Source organism: Elephas maximus, chromosome 1, assembly GCF_024166365.1.
Source record: "Elephas maximus indicus isolate mEleMax1 chromosome 1, mEleMax1 primary haplotype, whole genome shotgun sequence".
In the NCBI taxonomy this organism is placed as follows: Eukaryota; Metazoa; Chordata; class Mammalia; order Proboscidea; family Elephantidae; genus Elephas; species Elephas maximus.
Window position 1 is genome coordinate 201,911,865 of NC_064819.1, and position 26,553 is coordinate 201,938,417.

Sequence of the window (26,553 nt, forward strand, 5' to 3'; positions counted from 1 at the left end):
AAAAACACAATATGTCTGGTTAAATTTGAATTTAGATAAACAACAAGTAAATTTTCATATAAATATGTCCCAACCTGTGGGACATATGTACACTAAAAAAGAAAGAAAAAAAAATGCCATTTGTCTGAAATTCAAATTTAATTGGGTATGTTGTTTTTATTCTGGTAACTCTCCTGCCACCAAAACATGCATTACCTGTAGATAATAAGTTCCTTCAACTGTGTGTATTCCATCAAATGCCCCCAGGGCGTAAACTTCATCTGATCTCTTCTCAGACATCTTGTAGCTTAGATGACAACAGAGGTCTCTGTGACAAACCGTGTAATTTCCTATGATTCCCTTGAGCTCCACAAAGGTGAAATTATCAAAAAAGACAGTACCCTTAAATCCCTGGTTTCCCATTGAGTTTGCTTCTATACTGCTGGCATAAGAAGACCAATTCACTGCAGAGTGGTATGGATGGGAATCCAGCTGGGAAAGGAGGAGTTTTCCCTCCTCTGTCTTCATATCGTAATGAAACCCTCTTGGAGAATCTGGTGCATAGATGCCACTTCCTAAAAGTGATGAATTGGGAAAGTTTTTTTGAAATAAGGAAGTGTAAAGTGACTTCATAGTTGTTACTGCTATTTAAAATCACATTAACATTTTACTGCCTCAACATGGAGGCAGTAAAATGTTATGAGTCAAAAATGACTGGGCTGTATCTAACAACAAGGTATATTTTCCAGTAAAATATGCTGATAGGAGCAGATAGGGTGAGAGGAATACTGTAGAGTGAGGTGTGTAGCAGCCAAAGAAGTTTCAAGTAATAAGTGATCAAACTTGGAAAAGAAAGAACAACGTACATTCAAGTTCAGTTAAAACATAAATACATAAATCTACAAAAAAAATTTAGCTTGATCCCATAATATGTCACTAGACAGATTATTGAAAAAAATTTAAGATTTAGAAAACATGTATTAAGAGTACATGTTAATTAGGGGAACTTTTTTTTTTTTTTTGCTTTATTACAACAAACCTATAAAACTTAAAGTAGAAGGTCAGTGAAAAAGAGGAAGACCCTCAACAAGATGGATTGACACAGTGGCTACAACAATGGGCTCAAACATAGCAACTATTGTGAGGATGGCACAGTACCAGGCAGTGCTTCATTCTGTTGTATATGGGGTCATTAGGAGTCAGAATGGATTTGACCACATGAACACCAACTTAAATCTGAGAACTCACACATACCTGTCATGTGCATAAAGGGATGGTGTAAATTAGCTGCCAGGAAATTGACACCCATCCCCACAGCCCAAGCTGAGTGGAATTCAACTGCTGATAAATGTGGCAAAACATTCATCCAAGCCGTTGGGAAAAGGATGGTGTCCACGTGAAAATCTTTCACCAGCATCACAGCAGGATCTTCAAAGAGTATATCAAAGCACGTGAAAATTCCAAACTTCCCAAAGGTGGTGTTGAAAGTCACAATCTCAGGCTTCTTGGGAGAATTGAATTGATCTTCACCCATGAAAAGGTTTTGCTATAATAAACAGAAGAGAAAGGCAGAAATGGGAAAAAAACTCTTTTAGGTAGCTGGCCCTAATATCACTGCATATAAACTAGTGAAAGCTCACGGCTATTAGTTGGCCAATCAACTGATGGCCTATTTCATCTCTGGCCATGATCTTCAGAGGGAAAGAGCAGTACCTTAGAGAATCAGAGGCTACTTAAGCTAAAAGGAGCCTAAAGTTCAACCTCCACATTCAATAGATAATAAATACGTGGAAATTCTTATCTACAAAGGCCATCTTGAATCTTACAAAAATAGGAATAAAACAGGTAACTTCTATTTACTATGAACACTTTAACTATTTCTTGTGCACAGGGAGTTTCCTGTGCTCCTTCTTGAGGTCAACTGTATCCAGTAAAAAAAAATATATGTATTTAACTTGCCTTGACCCATTGCCAGGACATATTTTTAAAAAGACAAAGCCCAAAATGTGATGTTACATTTTAAGGCAGATAGCTCCTGTGCCTCTCCCACATTCCCTACTGATCTTAAATGCACAGAACACTTCTGGAGGATCTTTATAGGCTCTTACCTGACATAATCATTACCTTCACTGCTTTGTCTCTACTCTGCTTCTAAAGTAAGCTTATTACCAAAATAATGATATTTTTTTCTTCTAGCCCACTTTATTATGTAAATTGTTTGCAAATTGATTCTACCTTATGATAGCGTGCCACCAATTTCCCTTCAGAATCAAACACCACATTAGTGTTGTATTGGTAACGGCCATCAGTGGGGCATTGAGAGTCACTGGTGTCACACGGCTTCTTGTCCCCAATATTTGCCACAACGTAGATAGAGTTGTTCTTGGCCATGCAGCTGAGTCTTTCTTGTACTGGGGTGTGACCAAATCTAGTATGTGTTCATTGGACAAGGAAAAAAATTAAGCTTGTCTTTTAATGAAATTCATAATGATAATAGTCTAAATATACTATTATTCAATTAATATTCACAAAATAAATACTAAATGTCTGCGGGTAGAAGAGAAGGATTAAGACAAGTGGAGAGGAAACCATGTTTGTGGGAATTTGGTTTTAAAAAATATATTCAAAATACTCTAGGATAAGACGTAACCAGGCCTGGAGTTTTTTTTTTTTTTTTTCATACATACCATTTATCACAATCTATCATCATTTTTTTTTTTTTCACTTTCATGTATGTGTTCATCTTATAATGTGTGTCATATTCTGTAGACATTATGTGGCAGGCACCAACATCTCAGGTCCACTGAACCTAGCACAATGCCTGGTAGAAAGGAGGTATTCAAATACATTTGAATAAATGAACCAAAACATGGATATAGGGAAGAGAAAGCTCTTTTCAGAGACCTATCTGATCTCTTAGGGAAAAGAAGGAAAAGGGAAATTTAAAAGATCTTTTCAAGGTCATAACATAGACAGCTTTGCAGAGGAGGCTCAGGAACCTGTTCCAAATTTAATAGACAAAGGGGTACGATTAAAGGCTTTGAGGACAGAAGTAACAAAATCTGAATTTTCTTTTTCAAAGATTAATTTAGGAAACCGTTGCAATAATCCAGGTAAGAGACCAGAGAGCTGGGCTAGAGTAGTGCCAGCTGGTATTAAAAGATGAAAATGCTGAAACAATTGTTAATGCTTGATTTCTTAATTCTTTATCATAGTGGTTGTCCTAATAAACCCATTAAATTGCCAGCTTGAAAGGTGAAACCTCAGAATGTGTAACATATAGCCATGTTTATCCCCTACTGGCATAGCTTTGAAACAATGAATGGTTATTGAATAGCTGAGAAGGCAAAAAGAGATAACCTCAATGACTGAAAATTTACTGCCATCTCCAGGCAAATAGTAATGAAAACTTCCTTGAGCATCAAATTGTGGCAATTAGATCTAAAACAAATTTGTGCAACTTTTAGTTTTTTTTTTTTATAGAAGCAAAGCCATAACAATCACCTATAAAACATATTCTTGAAAAAGAGCAAAAAGTATTGGACACTGTCTTAGTTATCTAGTGCTGCTATAACAGAGATACCACAAGTGGATGGCTTTAACAAAGAGAAGTTTATTTTCTCACAGTAAAGTAGGATAAAAGTACAAATTCAGGCGTCAGCTCCAGGGGAAGGCTTTCTCTCCCTGTCAGCTCTGGAGGAAGGTCTTTCTCCTCAATCTTTCCCTGGTCTAAGAGCTTCTCTGCACAGGAACCCAGGGTCTAAAGGATGCTTTCTGCTCCCAGTACTTCTTTCTTGGTGGAATGAGGTCCCCAACTCTCTGCTTGCTTCCCTTTCCTTTTATCTCTTGAGAGATAAAAGGCGGTGCAGTCCACACCCCAGGGAAACTCCCTTTACTTGGATCAGGAAGGCGACCAGAGTAAGGGTGGTATTACAATCCCACTCTAATCCTCTTAACATAAAATTAAAATCACAAAATGGAGGACAACCATGCATGGCCTAACCAAGTTGATACACACATTTTTTAGGGGACATAATTCAATCCATGACAGACACCCTATATAGAAAATTATTATTTTAATGTATTTAAAATAAAGAATCACCATTTGATAGATCCCTCCCACCTTTGTTGGTTTGAATTAATACCTGAAATGTACAGACATAAATAAAATACATTGAATCACTAGAAACATATCTACCTCAAACCTTTTCAGGTTACATGAAGTGGTACATGGTGTTTAAGATTTCTAAAACATTCCTGATTACAAACATATTTTACTACTGTTTCTATTCTTCTTGAAACCCGTAGCCGTCAAGTCAATTCTGACTCATAGCGACCATATAGGACAGAAGAGAACTACTCCATATGGTTTCCAAGGAGGGCCTGGTGGGTTTCAACTTCTTATCTTTTTGTTAGCAGCCATAGCTCTTAACCACTACGCCACCAAGGTTCCCATTCATCTTGGACGTATGCTATAAATTGTAATATATTATTTAAACTGCCTTTCTTAGACCTAGAAAAGGCCCTAAAATTCTTTGTCAGACCACACGTCATGATTTGGAGTTTTAAAAATACCATTTGCTTATGTGGGCCTGAAATCTGCTTGTCATTTTATCTATAATATTTGCTGACTCTTCAATGAGTACAGAGCTCTGTCCTAGGAGGGCTAAAAACAGAAGAAAGAGATGGAAAATGCATTTTCTAAGGCTCCTTTCAAAGTGTTCAATCTCTAGGTATAACAAAAGCCATCAACTGCTGAAGAAGGCATTTAAACATAGAATAAGTATATTTTAAATTTCAACAAATATTTATTGTGTCCCTATATCACATAAAGCACTGTGCTAGGCGTGGCACCTGGGACAGGCAATTCCAAGCAGAGCTCTCCAAGTACACATGGGGAATATGAAGATGTGGAAGACTTGGCTGCTGCATTAAGGAAGCACTTAATCTTATTGGAGAATCAACGTATGCATACAAAATTTTGAAATAATAATAAAAATTGATATGTGATCAAAAATAAAAATTTATTTTTCGTACAGACTAGCTAATTAGGTAAGCTTTATTTTTCAACTTATTGAACCAGTGATCAACTTTTTTAACCTGTAAGCCCAATCACTGTGATGATAGGTGCAGACATTCCTTATACAGGCATCCATATACATTCACATAGAGGAGTGCCTGAACATAACAAGTAGTCAATGAAAATATGTTAAGTATATTCATCTTTCAATTAGACTATTGGATAGGGTTTGTTGCTGAAGAAATCAGTAAGTTTCCTTCGATGACAATAAAAATTCTCTAGTCAATTTGTTCCTCTCTTAGCCTCCCAGAACCTCTCAGAACTATACTTCAGATACAGTTGTTACAACAAGCTCACAACAATGATGGCTCTTAACAACTACTTTCTCCATGTGGCTTCTAATTTTTTCACCTCTAAACTGTTCTATTTTTCCCTGCTGGTGGGATTGTAAAATGGTGCAACCACTATGGAGAACAGTTTGGCATACCTCAAAAAGCTGAACATGGAGTTACTTTATAACCCAGCAATTTCACTCCTAGGTAATATACCCAAAGAGTTGAAAGCAGAGACACAAACAGATATTTGTACACTACTGTTCATTGCAGCAATCACAATACCCAAAAGGTGGAAAAGATCAAAGTGTCCATTAACAAAGGAATGGATAAACAAAATGCAGTATACACATAAAATGGAAAATTATTCAGCCTTAAAGAGAAATGAAGTTCTGATATACCCCCACTAAGGAATAATGCAGACCCAAACAAGATTAGCATCCATGAGAAAGGGAAGCTATTTCAAACCTACTCAATAAGACCTGATGTTTGATCATATGTGAGGAGTAAAGGACTTGACTCTTCTCTTTCTTGAACAGCCATATCCAATCTTTCACCAAAATCTGTCAGATCTACCTTCAAATTTCCTTCCGATTCTGGCATTTTCTCAACAGCTAAACCTCTATCATCTTGGTCCAAGACAGTATCATCTCTCTAACCAGATTATTATGATGGCTTTTTAACTGTTCCCTGCTTCTTTCGTTGGCCTACCCCCTGGAGTCAGTGAACTGCATGGCAGCCAGAGTGATCTTTAAAGAACTTAAGTCAGAGCACGTCAAAGCCTTCCAGTGGTGCTCTTACCACTCAAGTAATGGACAAAGTCATTACTGTGGCCCATGAAGCCCTGTACAATCAGGTGTCTCCCACCTCTGTGCCTCCCTCTCCTACCTCAATCTCCCTCCCTTCAAACACTTCAACCACTTCGCCTCTTGCTGTTCCTTGAATATACTAGATACACTTTGACCACAGGGTCTTGGCATTCAAAACTCTCTTAGCTCTTTCTTTAGATACCTCACCTCCTTCTTTTCTTTCTTAAATGTCACGGTGAAATCTACTCTGATGACATGACCTATTAAAATCTTCATCCCCACCCTTGATTCTTTCCCTAGTTTATTTTTCTCCATAACATAGATGGAAGACAGGTGCATAGATATTATCTTTTTTTACTTTCTCCCCCAAGATCCATGAGAACAGGAACTTTATATGCTTTCTTTTCATACCAATACCCAAGAACACATAATACCAATTCAAACCAAATCCATTGCTGTTGAGTCAATTCCAACTCATAGCGACCCTACAGGACAGAGTAAAACTGCCCCATAGAGATTTCAAGAAATGGCTGGTGGATTCAAACTGCCAACCTTTTGATTAGCAGCTGAGCTCTTAACCACTGTGCCACCAGGGCTCCAAGAACACATATTAGTACTCAAAAACATTTGTTAAATAAATGAAACTAAGAAAGAAGATGTCATTAGTTGATGAGAAACACAAAGGGGCAACTTGGTTCTTCAAAATGGAACAAATTGGACATTCTTGTGGGAATATTCAGGAGACTTGTGAAAATTAGATGCTAGGGAAAGGCTGTTCATAAACAACTCAATTTGATTTAAAACAGTAAAATAACAGCTTTTGTCTTTTAGAAACTGAAGATATGGCACGGGAGATGGCTAAGTAAGTAAATAATTATGGTACAATGAAACAGGAATAAAGTAGATTATTAAGCTAAATAATATTGAATTTTGTCAAAATCAAGGTGCCACTATAGGAGTTATAGTAGTTAGTTTGTTCAGTGTTAAGAGCTGTTCCAAAAGAGTAATCTCTAAAACTATTTTAGCAAAGGTACAGTAGGAAATAAATGAGTTAACGAATGTGATTCTTCTAGATGTATGAGATTGTTTTGCTTACATTAAAAGTAATAGTGTTACTTTCATCAAACTTCCTTTTTTCAGTCTAGACCTGACTTAAACCACTTGTACCACCACCGCCACCAATTGCTGTCAAGATGATGCCAACTCATGGTGACAGCAAGTGTGTCAGAGTAGACCTGTGCTCCCTAGGGTTTTCAATGGCTGATTTCTCAGTAGATTCCCAGACCTTTCTTCTGAGGTGCCTCTGGATAAATTCCCACCACCAATCTTTTGGTTAGCAGCCAACCACATTTGCACCACTCAGGAACTCCTAAACCACTTAGACATTTTTGCTATATCACCTCATAGATTAATAATCAGCTTAAGCTTTAGGGATTTTAATACATGCATAAACCTCATAAAATATCTTGACAATAAAAAAGAAAACAATTCTAAACTGATGGGTGGCTCTGTTTTTGCTATTTATTCACACAGTTTTCAAATGACAGACTCACACAGGAATTAATTCTCTGTTCACCAGCAAGGAGTAAGAAGATGAGAGTTTGGATTTGGTTCCCCCACTAAGTACTCCTGGGACCCTCAATGAGTTATGCCCATTCCAATTTCAATCTCTCAGTGGAAAAATATTCTCTTTGAACTCAATGATTTCTAAGTTATCTTTCAGCACTCATTTCTGTGATTACATAATGCATAATCTCTTTCCTAATATGTGTGTCCATTGTTGTTAAGTGCCATCAAGTGGATTTCTGACTCATAGTGACCCCATGTGACAGGCCGAATCTGCCCCGTAAGGGTTCTAGACTATAATCTTTATGGGAGAAGATCTCCAGGTCTTTCTCCTGTGGAGCACCTGGGTGGATTTGAACCAACATTTCAGACAGCAGCTGAGTACTTAACCATTGCACCACCTTAATTAAAGACACCTTAAATGGATCCATAGTATATGAAAAATAATAAAAACTATCTTGAAACTTGGACCTTAATAAACATCAATAAATTTTTCCCAGTAAAATAAGTTGATGTTCATGGTTGAATTTTTTACAATATGTTTCTTTACCTGCTGGGATCATTACAAGGAATCCAGTTCACTTGAGGGTCTGGGATATCCTCCAAGTATGGGTAGATAGCTTCCCTGGTGAAGACCCAGCCATAAATACCATCTTCTGGAGTCACAATAATATGGGCACCCTGTTAAAATGAGGCTTAATTAAAACATTTCCCAAATAAGCAAACAATCAAAGACTGGGAGAGTGTTCACTAACAACCTCTGCCACTGTCATTCCTGTAAGAACTACCAGTTGCTGTTGATTCTAACTCTTGGGGACCTCATGTGTGTCTGAGTAGAACTGTGCTTCATAGGTTTTCAATGGCTGATTTTTTAGAAGTACATCACCAGGGCTTTATTCAGAAGAGCCTCTGGGTGGACTTGAAACCACAACTTTTCGGTTAGTGAGTGCTTAACCATTTGTGCCAACCAGGCACTCCCATAAGATCTAGTTCAAGGACAAAAGTATATTAAATGGGGAAAAGACAGTCTCTTTGATAAACTCTGCTGCCAAAACGGGATGTCCACCTGTAAAAGAATGAAACAGGACCCACACCTCACACCATACACACACACTAAATCTAAGTGGATCAAAAACCTAAATATAAAACTTAAATGGATAAAGATCATGGAAGAAAAAATAGGGACAATGATAGGCATAAATAGAATACAAACCATAACTAATAATGCACAAACAGGAGAAGATAAAGTAGATAACTGGGAGTTTCTAAAAAAAAAAAAAAAATTAAACCCTTAAGCTCACCAAAAGACCACCAAAGGAGTAAAAACAGAACCTACAGACTTGGAAAAACTTTTTGGCTATGACATAGCCTACAAAGGTCTAAACTCTAAAATCTGTGGAAGGCTTCGATACCTCAACAACAAAAAATCAAATAATCCAATTAAAAAAATGGACAAAGGACAGGAACAGATGCTTCACCAAAGAAGACATTCAAGTGGCTAACAGACACACGAGGAAATGCTTGGAATCATTAGCCAATAGAGAAATGCAAATAAAAACTGCAATGAGAGAACATCTCATCCCATCACCAGCAAAAATGAAAAACAAAAAACAAAAAGCACTAATTATTGGAGAGGACGTGGGGAGGTTGAAACTCTTATGCACTGCTGGTGGGAGTATAAAATGGTACAACCACCACTATGGAAAACGATATGGCAGCTTCTTAAAAAGCTAGAAGTAGAAATACCATATGATTCAGCAATCCCGCTACTAGGAATATATCACAGAGAAATAAGAGGTGTCACAGGAATAGACATATGCACACCCATGTTCATTGCAGCATTATTCACAACAGCAAAAAGATGGAAACAACCTAAGAGCCCATCAACAGATGAATGGAAAAACAAATCTGATACATACACAAAATGAAATACTACACAATAAAGAACAATGATGAATCCGCAAAACGTCTCACAACATGGATGAGTCTGGAGGACATTATGCTAAGTGAAATAAGTCAACCACACAAGGGCCAATATTGTATGAGACCACTATTATAAAAAACCCAAGAAAAGGTTTACACACAGAAAAAAAAATCTTTGGTTATGAGGGAGGAGAAGAGTGGGAAGGGAAATCACTAACTAGATAGTAGACAAGTAGAAACTTTGGTGAAGGGAAAGACAACACACAATATGGGGGAATCAACACAACTTGACAAAGACAAAGTCACAGATGCTTCCTAGACACATCCGAACACCTTGAGGTACCAAGTGACTGAGACTGAGGGCTAGGGACCATGGTCTTGGGGGGTATCTAGGTCAGTTGGTGTAACATAGTTTATAAAGAAGTGTTCTACATCCTGCTTTGGTGAGTAGCTAGTGTCTGGGGTCATAAAATCCTGCGAGCCACCGTCTAAGATACATCTATTCATTCCACCCCAACCAGAGCAAAGGAGAATGAAGAAAACCAAAGACACAAGGAAAACCTTAGTCCAAAGGACTGAGGGACCACGTGAACCACAGCCTCCACCAGCCTGAGCCCAGAAGAACTAGATGGCACCTGCCTACCACCACCTATTGTTCTGACGGGGATTGAAATAGAGGGTCCTGGAACAGAGTGGGAAAAAAATGTAGAATAAGACTCAATTTCACACACACAAAAAAGACCTATTGCTCTGGTCTGACAGAGACTGGCGGAACCCCCAAGGCTATGGACCGTGGACACCCTGCTAACTCAAAACTGAAGGCACTTTCAAAGCCCATCACCACCTTTCAGTCAAGGATTAGACAAGCCTAAAAAACAAAGAATAACACAAGGGGCTTCTTAAGCCAATCAGGTATGCAAGACCAAACGAACAACACCTTCCCAAAAGCAAAGATTAACAGGCAGAAATGGACAGGAAAACTGGGCGAATGGACACACGTGCCTGGGGTAGAAAAGGGAACAGTACTAACACATTGAGGGAATTGCAGCCAACGTTACAAAAGAATTTGTGTATAGATTTTTGAATGAGAAACAAATTTTCACTGTAAACTTTCACCTAAAGTACAGTAAAATTAAAAAAAAAAAAATAGTTCAGCTCTTCTGCACGTGGTTCAGTCTTTCAATTTGCCCTCAAGAAAAAAGGTGAATTTTTTTAAGGGGGGAGGTTTGTCTGTCCTGCCTTTCCTTATGCTCCACCATTAGGGCTTGTTTTCTTTCAATGGTATTTCCTTGTTTTCTCTATTTATTATGCTTTGTTTTCTTTCACAACCACTCTAATTTTCTAATCTGGCAGTTGTCATTTCATAGACATTAGTAGTTTTCCAGGCCTCTCACAGCTCTGTCACACGTTGCAGTTAACTGTAAACCTGGCTCTGCTCAAAATCAAATGCTTTTCCTGAACTTTGGCTGATTGTTGTGTCTGAGTGTGTCGGGATTGAGTTATAACTCAAGTTCTCTGTTTTACCCTCTCCTCTGCTCCAGCTTTCCCTGCACCACACCCTGTGACCAGGATTCTTGCTCTCAAAAGGAGGGGGGAGGGTGGGGTCAGACATCAACAACCTGAAGTGTCCTGAGCCTAGAGGTGCTCCCTCAGCTAACCTGGGCACCTTCTGTCTGCAGTGTTAGCTGCGGTGGCCTTTACGGAAATGGTTGGGCTAAGGGTAAAAAAGGGCCTCGGAACTCTTAATGACCTTTATAAATTAATTGTGTCTGAGAGCGCATACTGATAGGTACATGCAGTATGTATCCAAGGAGCCCTGGTGCCGCAATGGTTGAGCATTCAGCTGCTAACTGAAAGGTCGGTGATTTGAATTCACCAGCCGATCTGCAGGAAAAAAACCCGGGCGATCTGCTCCCCTAAAGATCAGAGCCTTGGAAACCCTGTGGGGCAGCTCTACTCTGTCCTATAGGATCCCTATGAGTAGGAATTCGCTCCTTGGCACACAACAACAACAGCAATATGTATCCATTACTTTCATCACCTTTCATATAACTGGGTTATTTCTGATCCACTATTATCTTATTTAAATCACGTACATTCAAACCACACACTTAAAAACACTGTGGAATTAGTTTTAAATTTAATCTTTCATTCAACCCAAGGACTACAATGCATTGACATGCGTGCTTTTATCTTGTATTTCAATTGAAGCATGGAACATGTAATGCAAACTCTTAAGTTACTTGCAACTTAAGTTTAATTGCTTTGGGGGAATGAACTTAGCTGGAAACCTGGGGAATCTTAGAGCACAAGGCTACATCAAGGCCACTAACAGGCTAAGAAAAGCATGTGGTTCCTGACCCCCTTTATCCTCCACCCTTCAACTGTAGCAGAAAAGAGGAGCAAAGATGCTGAATTTACAGCTAGATCTTCAAAAGGCTTTTGCTTCTTAATGACAACAAAACTGTTTTTTTCTTAACTTTGCTCTTGCTGCTGTTATTGTTGTTGGCTGCTGTTAAGTCAGGCTCTGACTTATGGTGACCCTAGGGAAATGAGAGTGAGCTGGCTCTAATGATTTTCAGAGGAAAGTAGAGCCCTAATAGTAATTCGTACCTTGACACGTATGTCATCCAGAAACATGATTGACCCTGATAGTGACCCTGTCTCCTAAGACCCCACCCTCTCTCTGCATAGAATCCAGCACACTTGGGAGATAGTACCTGCTTTGCTGCTGATATGACAGCTCCCTCCAAAACATCCAGATTTCGGTTCATTAATGCCAATGCCTCTTCACTGGACACTGGTTTTAGGGTGGTATTGGGCAATATCACTGCATGCTCATAAACAGCTGCAATAAAAGCATCCATGGTGCTGACTTTGAAGATGCAGAGAGAGGAAATTGCCACATAAGCCAGCAACTGAGAAGTGGTCATGCTGATGCCCAATGATTGCTGTGAAAACAAACCTCTGATGTTTATAGAGAGAAAACTCAATCACATGGTTCCCAGAATTCAGTGCTTTAAAAATAAATTACAAAAGCCAATTTTAAGAAAACCTAGGATTTTATATCATTCATAGGCAACAAATGACCCTCCTGTTACCCGACTGGGGTCCGTGTGCTGAAGCAGTCGAGCCGATGAAATGTACTGCAAGTCAGAAAGAGTGAGAAAATTTATTCAGGAGATGTATACATCACCAGGGACCCAGCAGCAACACAGCCTGTCTCGGAGTCCTGGGTGATGTATACATCTCCTAAATAAACTTTCTCACTCTTTGTAACTTGGAGTATGTTTCATTGGCTCAACTGCTCCAGGACTCAGACCGCAATCGGGTAACAAATTTTTGGCACCCAATGTGGGCCTCGAATTACTCTGGCCCCTGTTCCGTTTCCCTAAGGACTGAGCACCAGGAAGGACCTGGCGCTGACTTTTAAGATGCATGAAGCTGAAATTGCCACATAAGCCAGCAACTAAGAATAGATCATGCTGAGGTCCAATGATTGCTGAAAAAACAAACCTCTGACGTTTATAGAAAAAAAACAATCAACCACATGGTTCCCAGACTTCAGTACTTTAAAAATAAATTACAAAAGCCAATTTTAGAAAACCTAGGGTTTCCTATCATCCTTAGACAACAAATGACCTTCCCTTATTGCAGGGTCTGTGAGGATCAAACGAGCAAACGTGTGTAAACGAGTGAAGAATAACTAGCTTTACAATTGTGAAATTATTGTTTCTCTCATCATGGGAATATTTGAGCTCTGCACTTTATTCACCTTTGTTTCCTCAAGATGGAGAAATCAGAATGAAGGGGCACTACAAATAGTGTAGTATTCAGTATTTCTGTATATGCCACCAGGGTTGCCCAAACCAAGGCAGCAGGTCCTAAAAGGAAGCCAGCAGCAAGCCCTGCCCATCCTAAGCGGAGAAAACAAGAGAGAAAGGAGGAGAACAAGGATGAGAGGGCCAGCACTGGCTCTTGCACGTACCTGTGTCTCCAGCACCTAGCACAGTGCCTGGTAAACAAAAGGCCTAATAAAGGCAGCATGTAAGGGACTAGACTAATTCTTGTCCCAGTATTACCACTCCCTTGCTGTTGGACTTTGGACAGCTTGCTTTCCTTATCAAGTCCTCGGTTCATCTAGCTAATCTAGACTGACCCAGGGAAGACAATACACTCTGACTTCACAGAGTGGTTTTGAAGGTGAGGGGAGATGTGCACTCAGGACACTTGGTGAACTCTGAAGAGACAAGTGCACGCATGTGTGTATACATGTTTAGGTGTGGGGGGGGTATGTACGATAAAGATTAGAAATATACCTCTGTGTTGCCACTGAATGTATTTGCCTATATATTAATATTTAATGACTAGAACACCATGTCCATTTTCTCATTAACATTTTTCCATTAATAAAATTGACTACAATTTAAGAATATATATTTTTCTATAGGACCTTTATCAGTCACTATTCTCCAAACCAAAACCAAACCAAACCCAGTGCGGTCGAGTCGACTCTGACTCATACCAACCCCTGGTGGCATAATGGCTAAGTGCTACCACTGCTAACCAAAGGGTTGGCAGTTCAAATCTGCCAGGCACTCCTTGGAAACTCTATGGGGCAGTTCTACTCCATCCTATAGGGTCGCTATGAGTCACTGTTCTCCAGAAAAGCATGAGAGACAGAATGAATAGGAGATATATATCATATTCATACAAAATAGAAATAGGTATATTTTAAGAAACTAGCTTACCCAGTTATGGAGGACGGCAAGTCCAAAGTGTGTGGAGAAGGCGTGCAGCCTGGAAACTCAGGCAGGAGCTGAGGTTATGGTCTTGAGTCCAAAATCTTTAGGGGAAACGGTAGGGTGGAAAATCAACTCTGCAGGAATTAGCGTTTTGGTCTGGTCATAGAATGTCTTCTTCACCAGGAAACTTTGCTATTTGCCTTTGAGGTCTTTCAACTGATTGTACAAAGTCTACTCACATTATCAGTGTTATCTTCTTTACATAAAGTCAGCTGACTGTAGATGTTAATCACAGCTATAATAATACCATCACCACAATGCTTAGATTAATGTTTGATTAAATAACTGGCCTAGCCAAGTTGACACATGAAACTATTTTTGTATTTTTAAATGTAGCCTGCAAATATTATTATGTGGCCTGAACTGGCTGTCATGGGGGAAAAAAAAAACAGTGAGTTATACTCTGCTGCCTCAGAAATGCTGGTTGAAGCCATAAGAGTAGTTTCATTCCCCAAGGAAAGCATTGAGACGAGGAAGACATATCTGTAGAACTGAGTCCAGCAGCGCTCCTCACTTGTAAGTCATGGTAAATAAAATCGGGGGTGGGGAGGTAGGGATGTGGGGGTGGTAAGAGGCAAAAGAGGTCAAAGAAAATCAAAATTGTGGAACACTAGAAGATAAGGGGTAAAAACAGCTTTAAGAGGGGCAGATCAATTGTTTCATCATTGAGAGTAAAAACTGAGAAGCAGCCTCAGGTTTGGTGATATAACAAAGCAAGGGATTTTTTATTTGTATACTAGAGGAAGGAGCCCTGTGACACAATGGTTAAGCATTTGGCTGCTAACCAAAAACCTGGCAATTCAAATTCACCTGAGGCTCTGGGTGGGGGAGGGGAGGGGGGAAGAAAAGACCTGATACTCTGTTTCTGTAAAATGACAGCCTGGGAAACCCTATGGGGCAGTTCTATTCTGCCCTATAGGGTAGCTATGAGTCCGAATTAACTCAACAGCATACAACTACATATTAGAGAGGAAGGGTCAGAAGAGTGCTTAGGTCAAGAGTGGGAGGAAAGAAGCTGGAACCACTGGCTTAGTAACACAGCCTCCAGACAACTATCTAGGAGAGAGATAAAAGAAGGCAAAAAAGAACAAATCTGAGACAATGAGGAGGGAAGGCACCAGCATCGCGGGCAGACAGTGGAGCCCAGGCCTTAAGTACACTCATTGGATCAGGCAGTCATAGCCTCTGAGAAGAGAATCCAGGAAAGATGGTAGCAGAGGAGACCAAGAGCATTTTCTACTGTCCAGAATGTCTCCAGTTCACTGGTTCTGGACTGAATTATATTGGGTAGGATACCTGATTCTTAACAGCAAAGAAGAAATCTACTGTACAGTCTCAGAGGTCACCTCTATGTGTCTCGAGGAGAATACTTCGTGTCAAGCTCTGTATAAAGCAGGGTGGACATTATTAAACATATTGGAAATGGCTAAACTGTTCAGGCAAGAGATTTCATGGCTCAGTTATCTATCTAAAATTATCTTTTTATAGCTCATTTGTCTATTGAAATTTGATTACGGTATATTTTTAAAAACTGCTATCCCAAATAAATGCTCTGTGCTTTTTCCGACCAGTGTCATAATGGACTGACATCTATGGTTATCAGATTTAGAAATAAAAATAGAGAATTTCACAAAGCACTACTACAAGAAATTCAAAAGGACATACTTAAGTGGAAAAACATACCTTGTTCATGGATAGGAAGACTTAACATAGTAAAAATGTCTATTCTACCAAAAGCCATCTATACATTTAACGCACTTGTGATCCAAATTCCAATGTCATATTTTAAAGGGATAGAGAAACAAATCACCAATTTCATATGGAAGGGAAAGAAGCCCCGGATAAGCAAAGCACTACTGAAAAAGAAGAAGAAAGTGGGAGGCCTCACTTTACCTGATTTCAGAACCTATTATACAGCCACAGTAGTCAAAACAGCCTGGTACTGGTACAACAACAGGCACATAGACCAATGGAACCGAATTGAGAACCCAGACATAGATCCATCCACATATGAGCAGCTGATATTTGACAAAGGACCAGTGTCAATTAATTGGGGAAAAGAAAGCCTTTTTAACAAATGGTGCTGGCATAACTGGATATTCATTTGCAAAAAAAATGAAACAGGACCCATACCTTACACCATGCACAAAAACTAACTCCAAGTGGATCAAAGGCCTAAACATAAAAACTAAAACGATAAAGATCATGGAAGAAAAAATTGGGACAACCCTAGGAGCCCTAATACAGGGCATAAACAGAATACAAAACATTACCAAAAATGATGAAGAGAAACCCGATAACTGGGAGCTCCTAAAAATCAAACACCTATTCTCATCTAAAGACTTCACCAAAAGAGTAAAAAGACCACCTACAGACAGGGAAAGAATTTTCAGCTATGACATCTCCGACCAGCGCCTGATCTCTAAAATCTACATGATTCTGTCAAAACTCAACCACAAAAAGACAAACAACCCAATCAAAAAGTGGGCAAAGGATATGAACACACATTTCACTAAAGAAGATATTCAGGCAGCCAACAGATACATGAGAAAATGCTCTCGATCATTAGCCATTAGAGAAATGCAAATTAAAACTACGATGAGATTCCATCTCACACCAGCAAGGCTGGCATTAATCCATAAAACACAAAATAATAAATGTTGGAGAGGCTGCGGAGAGATTGGAACTCTTATACACTGCTGGTGGGAATGTCAAATGGTACAACCACTTTGGAAATCTATCTGGCGTTATCTTAAACAGTTAGAAATAGAACTACCATACAACCCAGAAATCCCACTCCTAGGAATATACCCTAGAGATACAAGAGCCTTCATACAAACAGATGTATGCACACCCATGTTTATTGCAGCTCTGTTTGCAATAGCAAAAAGTTGGAAGCAACCAAGGTGTCCATCAACGGATGAATGGGTAAATAAATTGTGGTATATTCACACAATGGAATACTACGCATCGATAAAGAACAGTGACGAATCTGTGAAACATTTCATAACATGGAGGAACCTGGAAGGCATTATGCTGAGCGAAATGAGTCAGAGGCAAAAGGACAAATATTGTATAAGACCACTATTATAAGATCTTGAGTAACAGTAAACCTGAGAAGAACACATACTTTTGTGGTTAAGAGGTGGGAAGGGAGGGAGGGTGGGAGAGGGTTTTTTATTGATTAATCAGTAGATAAGAACTGCTTTAGGTGAAGGGAAAGACAACACTCAATACATGGAAGGTCAGCTCAATTGGACTGGACCAAAAGCAAGGAAGTTTCCTGGACAAAATGAATGCTTCAAAGGTCAGCGGAGCAAGGGCGGGGGTCTGGGGAACATGGTTTGCGGGGACTTCTAAGTCAATTGGCAAAATCATTCTATTATGAAATCATTCTGCATCCCACTTTGAAATGTGGCGTCTGGGGTCTTAAATGCTAACAAGCGGCCATCTAAGATGCATCAATTGGTCTCAACCCACCTGGAGCAAAGGAAAATGAAGAACACCAAGGCCACACGACAATTAAGAGCCCAAGAGACAGAAAGGACCACATGAACCAGAGACCTACCTCATCCTGAGACCAGAAGAACTAGCTGGTGCCCGGCCACAATCGATGACTGCCCTGACAGGGAGCACAACAGAGGACCCCTGAGGGAGCAGGAGATCAGTGGGATACAGACCCCAAATTCTCATAAAAAGACCATACTTAATGGTCTGACTGAGACTAGAGGAATCCCCGCGGCCATGGTCCCCAGACCTTCTGTTGGCACAAGACAGGAACCATCCCCGAAGACAACTCATCAGACATGAAAGGGACTGGTCAGCGGGTGGGAGAGAGACGCTGATGAAGAGTGAGCTAATTATATCAGGTGGACACTTGAGATTGTGTTGGCAACTCTTGTCTGGAGGGGGGATGGGAGGATAGAGAGAGAGAGAAGCCGGTAAAATTGTCACTAAAGGAGAGACTGAAAGGGCTGACTCAAGAAAGGGAGAGCAAGTGGGAGTAGGGAGTGAGATGTATGTAAACTTATATGTGACAGACTGATTGGATTTGTAAACGTTCACTTGAAGCTTAATAAAAGTTAATAATAAAAAAAAAAATACAGAATTTCTAGTTAAATGTGAATTGTAGATAAACAATAAATAAATTTTCAGTACAAATAAGTTCCAATTTGGGAGATGTAAGTACACTAAAAAAAATTCCATGTATTTGAAATTTGAATTTAAGTGAGTGTCTTGTATTTATTCTGGCAACTCTCCTGCCACCAAAACATGTATTACCCTTGGATAAAATTTTCCTTCAATAGAGTTTGGTCCATCAGGTGCCCCGAGGGCATAAACTTCTGATCTCTTCTCAGACATCTTGTAGCTTAGATGACAATAGAGATCTCTGAAACAAATTGTGTAATTTCTTGTGACTCCCTTGTGCTCCACCAAGGTGAAATTATCAAAAAAAGACAGTGACCTTAAATTCCTGGTTTCCCGCTAAGCATGCTTCTACACTATTGGCATAAGAAGACCAACTCACCACGGAGCGATATGGATGGGAATCCAGTCGGGTGAGAAGGAGTTTTCCCTCCTCTGTCTTCATATCGTAATGAAACGCTCTTGGAGAATCCACTACAGAGATGCCACTTCCTGAACATCATAAGTTGGAAATGTTTTTTGGAATAGGAAGTGAAAAGTGACTTCATACTTGTTACTGTTATTTTAAACTCACATTAACATTTTACTACCTCTAGGATGGCACTGGGTTTTTTGGAACATGGGATTGCTACGAGTCAGAAATGATTCGACTATACCTAACAACAAGACATATATATTTCAGTAAAACATGCCTATAAGGACAGACAAGTGAAAGGAAATCTGGTAGAATAAGGTGTATGGAAGCCAAAGAACAGAAAGTTTCAAGTAATAAGTGGTGAAATTTGGGAATTAAAAAAAAAGGCAAAGTAGTGTGTATTTAAGTTGAATTAAAAAATAAATACATAGACCTACAAAAACAATTAGCTTGATATTGATTCTATAGTATGTTACCATATAAATATTCAAAAACTAAGAATTGGAAAACATGTATTAAAGAGTACATGCTAACTAAAGGAGTATTGGTTTTTTGTTTGTCGTTTGCTTGCTTGCTTTATTACACCAAACCTGTCAATCTAAAAACTCACACATTGCCCATCATTTTCATCAGGGGGCCATGGATATTAGCTGCAAAGAAATATACACCCATGCCCATAGTCCAAGCTGAGTGGAATTTAGCAGCTGAAACATGTGGCAAAATATTCATCCTAGTCATCAAGAAGAGTATGGTGTCCACGTGGAAATTTTTTTACCAGGATCACAGCAGGATCATGGAAGAGTCTATCAAAGCAGGTAAAAATGCCAGACCTCCCCATGGTGGTGTTAAAAGTTCTTACCTCAGGCCTCTTAGGTGACTTGAAGTGATCTTCACCCATGAAAAGGTATTGCTGTGATAAACAGGAAGAAAAACAAAAAAAACCTCTTCTAAGAAGTTGACCCTAACATTACTGTGTATAAGCTATAACTAGTGCAAGCTCACATCTATTAGTTGGCCAACGAATTGATGGCCAATTTCATCTCTGGCTGCCATCTTCAGAGAGAAAGAGCAATACCTTAAAGAATCAGAGGCTACTCAAGCTAAAAGGAGTCTTAGGTTCAACCTCCACATTCAACAGATAATAAATACATGGAAATCCTTATTTATAAAGGCCCTCTTGAATCTTACAAGTATTGGAGCAAAACAGATAACTTCTATTTGACACGAACACTTCAACTATTTCCTGTAGGCAGGGAATTTTCTTTGCTCGTTTCTTCTCAAGACCAACTCTATCTGGTGAAGACTTTTTTATTCTTGCCTCAACACATTGCCAGGACATATTTTTAAAAGGACAAAACCCAAAAGGTGACCTTACCTTTCAATGAAATTAGTTCCTGTGGCTCTCCCATACTCCCAGCTGCTCCGCACAGGACACTTCTGGAGGATCTTCATAGGATCTTACCTGTCCTAATCATTACTTTCTATGCTTTGTCTCTACTCTGCTTCTAAAGTAAGCTTATTACCACAATAATGATATTTTTTTCTTCTAGCCCACATTGTTATGTAAATAATTTGCAAATTGGTTCTACCTTATGATAATGTGCCACCAATTTCCCTTCAGAATCAAATACAGAATCAGTGTTGTATTCCTAACTGTCATCAACGGGGCGCTAAGAGTCACTAGCAGTACATGGCTTCTTGTTCCCAATGTTTGCCACAACATAGACAGAGTTGTTCTTGGCCAGGCAGCTAGTCTTTCCTGCACTGGGGTGTGACCAAATCTGGTATGTGTTCATAGAACAAGGAAAAAATAAAAAATAAAGCTTAGTGTTTAATGAAATTCATAATGATAGTTGCCTACATATATTATCATTTCACTAATAATCACAAAGTAAACACTAAATGACTACAACTAGAAGAGGAGCATTAAGGCTAGAAGAGAAGAAACCAAGTTTGTGGGAATTTGGTTAAAGAAATACGTTCGAAATACCCTATGGTAGGACATGACCAAAACTGTGTTTTGTTTTGTTTTTTCCATTCATAGCATTTATCATAATCTATTATGTGTGTGTTCATCTTATAAAGTCTCTCATATTCTACAAACATTATGGAGTAAGCACACACATCTCTTGTTCACTGAATCCAGCATAGTGCCTGGCAGAAAAGAGGCATTCAAATATATTTGAATAAGTGAACCAAAAGACTGAGGGAGGGCAGAGAAGGTTTTTTTCAGAGAACTATTCAACCTGGTTGGAGGAGAGTCACCCTTAGTGAAAGAAAGGAAAAGGAAAAAAGAACATTTCAGACTCCTGACATAGAGAGCTTTGCACAAGAGGCTAAGAAACCTGGTCCAAGTTTAATAAACGAAAAGGACAGAAGGAACAAAATCTGAGTTTTCTTTTACACAGATTAATTGTGGAGAGGAAAAGGAACTGGAACGATGAATGAGAGACAAAATGTTTGGGAAGCATTAGGGAGCTGTTTCAATAGTCCACATAAGATGTGTTGAAGACAGAACCTGGACACACTGTTCATGTGGGCCCAGAATTAGCTTGGCTACTGTCAATAATAATAAAGTGGAATAATGAGGAGGAAGAGAAGAAGGAGGGAGGAAAGGAGAGGGAAATGGGAGAGGGCAGGGAGAAGCTGAGAGGAAAAGGAAAAGGAGGAGGAAGGGAAATGGGAGGAGAAGAAGGAAGAAGAGGGGAAATAGGAAGAAATAAAAGGAGGGGGAACATCTTCTATTGAACATGTACCAGTAAATGGGCTAAGTGCATTATATGAAATCCCTAGCTTTTCCCACAACTCTAAATTATAGGTACTTTGTTTGTTTTACCTTTGCCTTACAAAGGAAGGGACTGAGAATTAGACAAGTTAATTTACTAGTAGTGTGTGGCAGTGAAATCGGATTCCAGATTGCTCTGACTCCAAAGCTCCAGCTCCTGACCACTAAAAAAAATTGGAAAATGTTCAAATGAAGGGTTTTCTCTTCTTGATAGCTGATTTTCCCCACAGACCCTTCAAACAGCTAAACAGAAAAAATCGAGATTGGTGCATTCAGGAGAACTTAACACCCATCATAGATGGATGGGCAGAGAAACCATAATTACATGCTAGATAGATGACACATTCCCATATTAATAGTAATTTCAAAACATCTTCAAAGGATTTTATTGTTGTAATCACTAAAATTATTACAGTATGTTTTTATCAGCAAAATCAGGTAATTTTCACATATTTATTTCAGTTAAAATTAAATTATGTGTATATATTTAAAGAATATTTTCAAGCTATCAGATTTTAATATTCTTGCTACAATGCTTTAATAGTCTATTTCTACCAGGTTCCTGCTATTAAGCACACAAGGTGGCAAGGTTTGCAATTAATTTTTACTCATATTACAAGAGCAAATAAACTCTCAGTTAATTGTCTTTGATAGAGCAGGCTGAAATTTTGCCATAGACAGGAAGGAAAAAATATCAGCTGGTTCACAACGAATTTTAGTTAAATCAATATCATAATCTGTTATATAGCATTTTTTGATACCAATATTTTCATAGTTCAATTTGAAGTTTATCCAATCCACATGTCTACAAAACACATTGCCCAAACATAAACTATTTCTCAGGTAAACATGAGTTCGAATCCACTTGACAGCAATGGGTTTTTAATCTAACACCATACTGACAGGCGGGGCCTTATTGGCTTTGGCAGGAGTTCAAAGTTTCTAGAAGGTGTTAGTGCTAAATAGCTGTTCACACTGATAAGCGCTTTTGCTGTATTTCTGAAGCTGGACCATCATACAGAACTGATTTCAAAATAGAAAAATTTAAAGAGCTAACTCTACAGTTAACATATTTTCATTAATCCTTCTAAACTTACTCTCCAAACATGAAATATTTCCATTCTTTATATTGACACTCTTCTCCCAGTGTCTCAAGGAAAATTTCTATTCTCCATGCCATATCAACAGGTAAGATGAACTGACTTCAATCTTTGTTCCGAAATGTATGTATTGAATCCTTAAAAAAAAAAAAAAAGCCACAGTCCAGCAATTCTATGCAAAAAAAATACTAGCAACCAATTCTCACTTTCCGTTCTAGACACCCGGGTTTGATTCCAGGCCAATCAATGCACCTCACGCGCAGCCGCCACCCATCTGTCCGTGGATGCCTGCACGTCCTTATCATGCTCAGGGGTTTCAGCAGAGCTTCCAGGCTAAGATGAACTAGGAAGAAAGGCCTCGTGAACTACTTCCGAAAATCAGCCGGTGAAAAGCCTATGGCTTACAGCGATCTGATCCCGTTGTGCATGGGGTCACCATAAGTTGGGTGCTGATTTAATGACAGGTAACAACAACAACTAGAGTGGTAGCTAAAGCGTTGCTCATAGAGTTAAAAGATTCAGTACTGAGCGTCTGAAACACCATAAGTTAGGAAATGTGAACATGACACTTCGCTCTCTAATGCAAAACGGAAAAAATATTTCTACCTTATGAAATTATGGCAAAGAGAAAAATAAGACATGTTATCAGGATGGACCAGTCCCTGGAGAAGGACATCATGCTTGGTAAAGTTGAGGGTCAGCAAAAAACAAGAAGACCCTCAACGAGATGGATTGACACAGCAAATGCAACAATGGCCTCCAGCATAATAACAATTGTGAGGATGGTGGAGGACCGGGTAGTGTTTCGTTCTGTTGTATGGAAGCTTGCTATGAGTCAGAATCGACTTGAGGGCATCTAACAACAATATGCAAAATGTTTTGTAAACTTTAAAGCACTAGGCACCTATCTCTGATGTATTTACATTTTCCGGGCAAGAATATACAAATAAAGTTGACTTCAGATGTAGGGAAAGTATGAACCTAACCTCAGCCTTATCCTTGAAGGAACTGGTGGTACAAGGGGCTCATAACAAAGGAAAGAGGAAGGATGCAAGGAGTGTAAAGATGCTATAGGTTGGAAAATAACAGAATGATAAAACAGCAGCTTTGGTGACCCATGGCAGATGATCATTTACTGAATAATTTCTATGTGCTAAATGTTCAAACATAGCAATGATGGTGAGCATGGCACAGGACCTGGCAGTGTTTCATTCTGTTATACATAGGGTCACTATGAGTAGAAACTGACTTGAAGGCACTTAACAACAACTACAAAGGAAGAAAGGAGACCTAGTGGTGCAGTGTTTAAGCACTAGACAGCTAACTAAAAAGTTGGCAGTTTGATTCCACCAGCCACTTTGTGGGAGAAAGATGTGACAGTCAGCTTCCTTAAAGATTTACAGCCTTGGAGACCGTATGGGACAGTTTTCCTCTGTTCCATCGGGTTGCAATGAGTCAGAATCGACTGGACAGCAACACCTCTTTTTTTTTAATATGTTCTATGAGTCAGAATCGACTCAATGGCAATGGGTTTGGTTTTACTTTAAAGTTGAAAAGGTATATAAGATACATGCCTCTGAGGAATTTATAACTTGTGGTAGATACTACTAGTGCCCCCTAATATTTATGAATCTCTTCCCTTTCCTTGACATACAGGGGGATTATACTTCCTATCACATTTAAAGTTGTCGCGGCGATATAACCTTCTTTGGCCAACAAAAAAATGAGTTGAAATCACATAGTGTTCTGGGTGAAAGCGTTTAAGAGGCAGTGTACAATTTCTCTATGTTATTTTCTCATGCTCCAGAGATTATAGAAGCAGAGGTTGATAAAGAAGTTGCATAAGATGAAAAAAGCCTGGGGTCCTAAGCCATGACATAGAGGCTAACTGCCCTGGAGTGGATTCTTTATGGGCAAGACACAAACTTTTGTTGTGTTAAGCCAAGAGACTTAAGTATTATTTGTTACTGCATTATAACCTAGCCTATCCTAACTAAGAGATATGATAAAAGTGTGGCAAAATGAAAGACAGTACAGTATATATATTTGAGACAGAAGGAGCTGGGTGCTTTATTCCGGCTCAGCCACTTATGACTTGGTGATCTTGAATTTATTACTTAGCCTAAGCCTCAATTTTCCCTTTCAAAATGGACATATTATTATTATTATGGTGCTTATTTCATAGGGTCATTTTTGTGTGAGAAAGTACTTGGCTTTCAGTAGGTGCTCAAAAAATGCTCATTATTATTATATAAAAAATTTTTTATTATTATATAGGCAATGTTAAATGCATTTGACAGTCTTAAAAATGGATACAACCACTTTCGTCAGGGCCGACACACAAGGACAGATGAATGTGCTGAGCAGGGTGCTGAGGAGCTGCCTGGCACTGGAAACAGCAGTCAGCCTTTGGAGGTATGGGGGGCAAAACCTGCCCTGCCTCTAGGACACTGGGGTGAAGGGGCCATGGAACCCTGCAGGGGCATTTTTGCATTATGTGATTATTTAATCTTTTCCTCTCTTTTTCAAAATTTTGAATATCTTGTGAGACCAGGAGTAGAAGGCAAGTGAGGGCATTTTTCACTGCAGAGAGCCACCCACCGGCACTCTTATAGAGATATGAGAACCTTTTTTTCTCCCCTAACTTCTCCACCAATTTGAAAGTGAATACTTTTGGCAAAGGGAGGAGAAAAACAACACGGCCACCTATTGGGAAGCTTGGGATTTTTTTAAGGAAAAAAAATTGCGTGAATCAAGATGGAGAAAATGTCATGACCTGAAATGCACATTTATCACTCCCTGTCTCTTGGTTGGTCTCTCTCCCAGTGTACTCAGCTTGTATTGGAGTCCCACTGAAGCTCTCTCATCACACAAAAGTGAATTTCCAAAAAACAAAACCCACTGCTGTCAAGTCATCCCAATTCATAGCAAACCTGTAGGATGGAGTAGGACTGCCTCATAGGGTTTCCGAGGCTGTAACCTTTACAGAGGCAGACTGCCACATCATTCTCCAGTAGAGTGGCTGGTGGGCTTGAACTGCCAACCTTTTGGTTAGCAGCTGAGTACTTAACCACTGTACCACCAGGGATTCTTAAAGATGCATTTAGTAAAGGAAAAAAAAAAAGGCTTGGTTGGACATGGTCACAGCCCAAAGGTCTTCCACCATATGGCGCAAGTCTTTCTTCCCTGACAGCTGGAACATAGGAACTGTGTCATCATGGCCACGGCCTTAACATTGTGGGGTACAGCCAGCTACTTGGTGGGCCTATCGTGGTCCTAGCATCTGGCCTTTGTTAGCCCTAACATCCCAGCACTGAACTGCACGCTAGCCTGGTCAAACCAGATCGGCTATGTCAGCAAACTACCAGACACTCGACTCCAGTCATGACCTTGTGGGGTAAGAGCTTTGCTCTCTCCAGCATACCTGACCAGGAAATGTTTGATTCTGGTAAACTCAAGTTCTCTCAGATCAAACTAAAAGCACACTCCACGATTAGAGAAAATCACAAAGCCTTCGTCTCTGACGATGTGAAGTTTGACAAATACTGGGCTATAAGCAGAGGAAATGACATCACTCTCAAGATCTGTGGCTGCTCCTAAATACATAACAAACTTTCTTGTTTTGCTTTAGGTCTTAAAAAAAAAAAAGAAAGAAAAAGGCAGTTAAATTCAT

At 39.4% G+C, this 26,553-nt stretch overlaps 1 protein-coding gene and 1 pseudogene across 2 annotated transcripts in view; both read right to left on the reverse strand.

Annotated features, from left to right (window-relative positions):
- Nucleotides 1-26,553, reverse strand: part of LOC126085516 (pantetheinase-like) — a 73,042-nt gene that overhangs the window by 11,495 nt on the left and 34,994 nt on the right. The window contains exons 1-6 of one of the 2 annotated variants that reach the window (XM_049900994.1): nt 12,731-12,833; nt 12,350-12,580; nt 8,257-8,387; nt 2,215-2,407; nt 1,234-1,525; nt 196-554 (exon numbers count right to left, since the gene is read on the reverse strand). In XM_049900994.1, coding sequence (XP_049756951.1) covers nt 196-554; nt 1,234-1,525; nt 2,215-2,407; nt 8,257-8,387; nt 12,350-12,562 — 1,188 coding nt within the window. In that variant the 5' untranslated portion in view covers nt 12,563-12,580; nt 12,731-12,833. Of the gene's footprint in view, nt 1-195; nt 555-1,233; nt 1,526-2,214; nt 2,408-8,256; nt 8,388-12,349; nt 12,581-12,730; nt 12,834-26,553 lie in introns of those variants that run through there. The other variant, XM_049901003.1, reaches the window with a different exon arrangement.
- LOC126070246 (pantetheinase-like) lies at nt 18,677-22,960 on the reverse strand (annotated as a pseudogene).